Genomic DNA, 6,000 nt, shown 5'->3' on the forward strand with positions numbered 1-6,000 from the left:
TTCCTTCTCCATTATATCTTTGTTCTTCTTTTCTCAGTTTCTTTATTCCCGACCCTGAATTTTCTTACTGTTGTCCTGCATTCTTACTGTTCATGTATTTCTCCAAGTGCCCTTCATTACTGCTCTCGCTTTCTTTTTCTAGGCTGGTCATCAGGTTTGTTAGAGATTATCCAGTGTCTTTGTTGTTGTTCTGTCCTTTTAGACTGTGGATTCTCCAGGGAAAATACTGTCTCTGTTCTGGGCTTTGGAAAAAGGGCAGATAATGGTAGTACTTGTAACCCATAAGAAATATTTAGAGTTTTTATGTTAAGCACATCTTTCAATTTCTGTTTTGGTTAATTATGCAGAAATTTGTATTTTATGGATCGATGCACTCTATGCTTTCTCCACCTCTTCAGAAATTCCTGGAGTTGTATGGTATAATACAGAATTTTCCTACTTGCTAATCTAGCCATTATACCTTCTAATAGAACAGGAAATAATTTTTTGAAGTCTTCAGGAGGTACCATTTAAAATATATACTACTAGAGATCCCTGTAGCCTGTGTTCATATCTGTACAGTTTTCTTTAGTTGTTTTTTTAAGAATTCTTTGTAACCAGAATCAAGACAAACTTTTCTTGTTTTGTTTTTTTTTTAATTTATTTTTAATTAGCTTCTGAAAGTTCTGATGATAGTGAGCAGGAAGATGACCAAAGTGCTCCGAATGTACATGCTGATGGCAAAGAGGAATCTCAACATGAAGCTGTAAGCCAAGATAAAAACGAACTCTGTCTAAAAGAAGAACAGAGTGGTTCATCCCTCCCGGAAGAAACTAAAGCTCTGACAGATGTAGTAGTGCCCAAGTCGGGATCCAAGTCTCCTGAAAGATTGCGAAAAGAGATGGAAGAGTTATCTGAAGATACTGACTCCGATGGAGAAGACGAAGCCACAAAGAAGAGAAAGGATGTAAAAAAGGAGGTAGCGGATAAAACAGCAAAAGCACAGGTAAAACGTGGTAAACGAAGATACTGCGTTGCAGAGGAATCTTTAAAGTCTGTCTCACCTAATAGAAAGGATGAGAAGTCCAAAAACAAAGACTCCCTTAGTTTAGAAAACAGCAGTAACAGCTCCTCGGATGAAGATGAGGAAGACAAATCTAAACTGAAAATCACTCCAACTAAAAAGTACAATGGACTAGAGGAGAAAAGGAAGTCTTTACGGACAAGTACTTTCTACTCAGGATTTTCTGAAGTGGGAGAGAAAAGAATAAAGCTTCTAAATAACTCTGATGAAAGACTTCAGAACACCAGAGCCAAGGATCGAAAAGACGTCTGGTCAAGTATTCAGGGACAATGGCCGAAGAAAACGCTGAAGGAGCTGTTCTCGGACTCTGATACTGAAGCTGCTGCCTCCCCTCCGCACGCTGCTCCTGAGGATGCTGCAGCAGAGGAGCAGCTTCAGACTCTTGCAGAAGAAGACATTTCTTTGCCTAGCTCTGAACTTGAAAAATCTTTGCCAGCTAGTGTGGACGTTAAACCTGTTGAGGAGAAACCGACTGAAGTGGGTGAAAAGAAAGTTGAATTTCCAAGCAGTGGCAGTAATTCAGTGCTAAATACTCCTCCTACAACTCCTGAATCGCCTTCATCTGTAACCGTAACGGAGTCCAGTAGACATCAGTCCAGCGTCACTGTCTCTGAGACGCTGCCACCAAATCAAGAAGAGATACGAAGCATTAAAAGTGAAACAGATAGCACAATAGAGGTGGACAGTGTTGCAGGGGAGCTGCAAGACCTCCAGTCTGAGGGAAATATTTCTCCAACAGGTTTTGATGCCAGCGTCAGCTCCAGTAGTAGTAATCAACCAGAGCCAGAGCATACTGAAAAAGGTAAAGGAAAGGGTAAACAGAGCTGTCTTCAACCTAACCAGCTCTCAATTTAGCAATGCTGATGTATTTTCATTCTGTTATGGTTACACTGCTGGAAAGTTAGTTGTTGGAGGAACTAGTAGCCTACTGTCTACTTCAAATGTGTGGAAATGGCATAATCATCTAGTGAATAAAATATAATCTGCCAGGAAGTTTATTGGCCTTCCATCAGGAATTGTGATGGTTTCAATGAGGAATGAAGTATTTAAGAATAAAGTTTATACCGGACCTGGCAAGAAAAGCCCAGAGCAAACTGTAATACATTGTATAAGGAATATTTATTGTAGCAAGACGAATACATTTTGAGTACCTTGCTTACAAGTAGAAGATACTGTTTCTTACATAACATTTGATTATCTGTAAGCTGTTTATTTGGGGGAGAAAGTGACAATTATTGCATGCTTAGGCAACCGTTTCAAACTTGCATCTTATGAAATTAATGTTTTAAAAAACTACAAGTCAAGCTGATAACAAACATTGACCTTATTAGCTATGTTTCATTTTCAGATGTGATTTTGCAGATTGAAGTTCCTATCCTGAGACCACTAGAGAATAAGGGATAATAAACACTGTCAACGCTTGTGCACATGATGTCAGTGTACTGCTACCTGCTTTTTAACTGTTTGCAAGGCTGGATCAAAAAGCTTTTTTGTGAAAGTCACTGGCTCTTTTAGAGTTCCATCAAAAGTACAGCTACTTTCACTCTGTTAAAGTGCCTAAAAAATTCTTAATATAGAGGGGAAAAAAAAAATGTGTCTGACTATAATCCTGAGATGACAGAAGTGGTTTCTTCATCTCAACAGATTTCAGTTAATAATTAACTGAATTTTCTCAAAATGCCCTTAAGGTGTGTTACCTTCATCATTCTGTTTGAATTGTTCTTTTGAAAGAATGCAACAAAATGTGTTTCCTTAAACAAAGGAGAGAGTTTGGAAGAGGTGAATATGTAGCCCTCAATAAATACGCCTATATTGCTTTGTTAATTATAGATGTGTAGGTTTAGAACTTAATTTGTTTGCTTTTTTATATAAAAGGAAATTATTGCCATGTGAAAAAAGTTTTACGCTATTGTACAATATTACTTTTATATGCATTAGACTCTAACTTCCTCTCTGACTTTGTCAGCATACTCCCTGTTTTAGAAAATTGGGTTTCTTAATTTAAATGGTTTTGTTACAGGAGTAATTTTTAATCTGTAAGTCAGGTGGTTGTGGAACAACGTTTGAACAACTCATAAAATTTGCTCTTTTAACAGGTGTGCTAGAATTCTTTTATCTTCCTTTTCTACTTTTTCCCCTTGTATTCACAAATACCAGCAGACTTTTTCCTTTTTTGTTTGCCTTCTTTTTTTGTTGCCTTGTTTTTGAACATGATGTAAGATATTTTTTTTAAATACTTTCAATTAATGTAATTACTGATCACAAGTGATAGTTTCAGTTTTTTCTCACAGCTTCCAAGTGCAACAGGCTTTATTGAACACTTTTCAGTTCCAGTAGTTCTTGATAAGTTTTTCCAATAAATGTATTCTTATTTAATTTACAGTATTAAAAAAAATAAAAATCCGTGAGGTTCAAGAGAAATCTGATGATGCATACTGGAAAGTTACTTGGAATCATCTTACACGTGCACTCTAACCAGCAAACTTTGTCTGCCTTCCATCCTCCTTCACCTCCTCTTGTCAATATAAGTAGAAAGCTGAGCCGTATTGTCAGTCGCATTGTTGCCTACGAACTTAACCTCTGAATTGGTTTTTTTGAGACTTTGAGAAAAACATACAGAAGTGCAAGTATTTATTTAATTTCTGTTTCTTTCTTTTTTTTTTATTTTTTTAATTTCAATTATAGTCTGTACAGGCCAAAAAAGACTTAAAGATGCTCAGGGAGGAGGCGGCAGCTCAAAAAAGCAGAAAAGAAGCCACAAAACATCTGCAAACAACAAAAAGAAGAGTAAAACTAGTAAGTAGAGCAGCTCAGTGTGAATTGAAATGTGTGAAAGTACTGTGTCATTTGTTTGAACGATTGTAGGAGATGAAGTCTGGAAATAAAAAATGTATTAGGACAAAATGTTCTCATTAGGGAATTCTTAATACTGTTCAAATGATGAAGAAACTATTCTTGCTGAATGCTGAAGTGTTTTTAAATGTCTTGTGTTATTTCTGGGCCTATTTCTAAGAGGTCCTTAATACCATGTAATTCAGGAAGACTAAGAGCAGCGAGTATTTCACACTTGGTAGAATTGGGACAGGAATCTCTGTGGCATGATAGCTGCAAGTTTTAGAGGGGACCTGGATGAAATTATACTTTGTATTTTCTGCAAGATGAGTTTTTAGAGGTTCATATCTCTCCAGTAGCAAATCTGAGAATAATTCCAGAAAAATACAGGCTCTATTTTCTTCCTATGTCATCTATTACATCGTCAGTAAATAATAGAGCTTTTGCAGCTCTTTTGTAGTTGTAGAAGCTAATTGGAATAGAAACCACAGTACCGGGGAAGAGAAGCTTAATAAAAGCAGAGGTGTGTTAGAGAGACATATGCACACATGTTCAGGAGACAGCAAGATCAGTTACTGCCTCATCTCACTGTTAAAAAATACCAGGGAACAGTCAGCTGGAGAGTGAAGCCAGGAGGATAGCTGTAAAAAATGCAGTTAAAGCAAGGATAGAAAGCATATGCTATGCCTTTTTTCCCTCTCTCTTTCTCCCCCCTGCCCCCTTTTCTTTCTTTTAACAGCTTTTACTAAAAGTCTGTACTTTCTGGTCTGGTATTTGCTTTCACCCCACCCGTCCTTCATGTTCATTGATCTCCTCTTCTTATCCTTTCTCATTCCATTTCACTAATCTCCTCCTTCCATAATCCTTATTCCTTCCCTTACCCCAGGAATTAAAGTAACAAAACAAACTGAATTTGCAGAACGAATACACCATTTTTAGCCTTGCTATTGTTCCCTTTGATTTGGTGAATGTATCCATTTTTCTCAACCTATGTCTTCGTCGGGATGCAGGCACTTCAAAGCTAGAATTGTTTCTTGTACTGTGTACAGTCCTTGGTATGTATGCGCTCTTTTTGTTAGACTTCAGGCACTGCTGTATGTAATGAGGGCAATAAATAGATAAAATGTGGAGTCAGTTGTGAGCAAAAAACGCTTTTTGCAAAATTCAAGTATACCAGTTAAAGCTGCTTTTGTAGCAGCTTCAACTCTTGCCTTTGCATTAAGCCGGCAGAGAACGGCAGCTCTGCACCCAGCCGAGTTCTTTCATACCATGTGTATGGTGTTTGGTTTCTCCAGCGTAGATCACCAGATCATAAAGACCAGAACCAAAAGAGACTTTCAGGGTTCTTTTTGTCAACAACAGGTACAGCTGAGGCATAAGTTTCTCCTGATAAATATTAATTGAACATGTTTTTAAAAACAACTCTAACGATGGAGATTCTGCAGCTTCCATGGACATCTTATTCCAGTGCTTCACTAGATTTCTGTTGAATTATAATCTCTTGCCCCTGCTTTCACCCCAGTTTTATTTTTGTAATGCTAAACAAGCTTCATCCTTTCAGTCATTGCTCATAAATCATGTCTTTTAGACAGATTATTTCGTTACTCTCCTTTGGGTGGTTTGATTAGAAAACTGTGTTCAGTTCAGCCTGTTGCTTTGTAGTTAAAGTTATTTCAGTGCGGGGTGAAGTTCTGCTGTTTTGGGTCAGCTGAAGATGTTTTTCTGCAATTAAAGAATTTGATCGTCATGTCTGAGGATTTTTGTAGATGATGTCATGCAAATTCAGATTATTGCTAGTCATTTTAGCACAGAAAACCTAAAATAAATAAAGGTGACATAAGGCTAAGAAAAGGTCAATTGTTTACTCTCGTTTTTGCTACACATGTCCTAGGAGTACAGTGAAAAGCTTGTCTGTAACTAATACCTCTCTGACAGGATAGAGGTTTGTATATACCGAATGCTGTAATAGAAATTAGTATTAAAAAAGATAAACAGGAGATAGGACATAACAATTAGTCTTGCTAACTGTTTTAGAAAAAGTATAGCCCCATAAGCAGAAATATATGGATAATTTTTGCACCTACATTGGCACATGGACTGCCTCT

At 37.2% G+C, this 6,000-nt stretch overlaps 1 protein-coding gene across 1 annotated transcript in view; it reads left to right on the forward strand.

Moving 5' to 3' along the window:
- ARID4B (AT rich interactive domain 4B (RBP1-like)) overlaps positions 1 to 6,000 on the forward strand; it is a 92,833-nt gene that overhangs the window by 80,757 nt on the left and 6,076 nt on the right. Inside the window, exons 19-20 of the mRNA XM_009329222.1 lie at positions 654 to 1,865; positions 3,749 to 3,859. Of these exons, the coding sequence (XP_009327497.1) occupies positions 654 to 1,865; positions 3,749 to 3,859 (1,323 nt within the window). The remainder of the gene's footprint in view (positions 1 to 653; positions 1,866 to 3,748; positions 3,860 to 6,000) is intronic.

This window comes from Pygoscelis adeliae, unplaced genomic scaffold (genome assembly GCF_000699105.1).
Source record: "Pygoscelis adeliae isolate BGI_AS28 unplaced genomic scaffold, ASM69910v1 Scaffold77, whole genome shotgun sequence".
NCBI lineage: Eukaryota > Metazoa > Chordata > Aves > Sphenisciformes > Spheniscidae > Pygoscelis > Pygoscelis adeliae.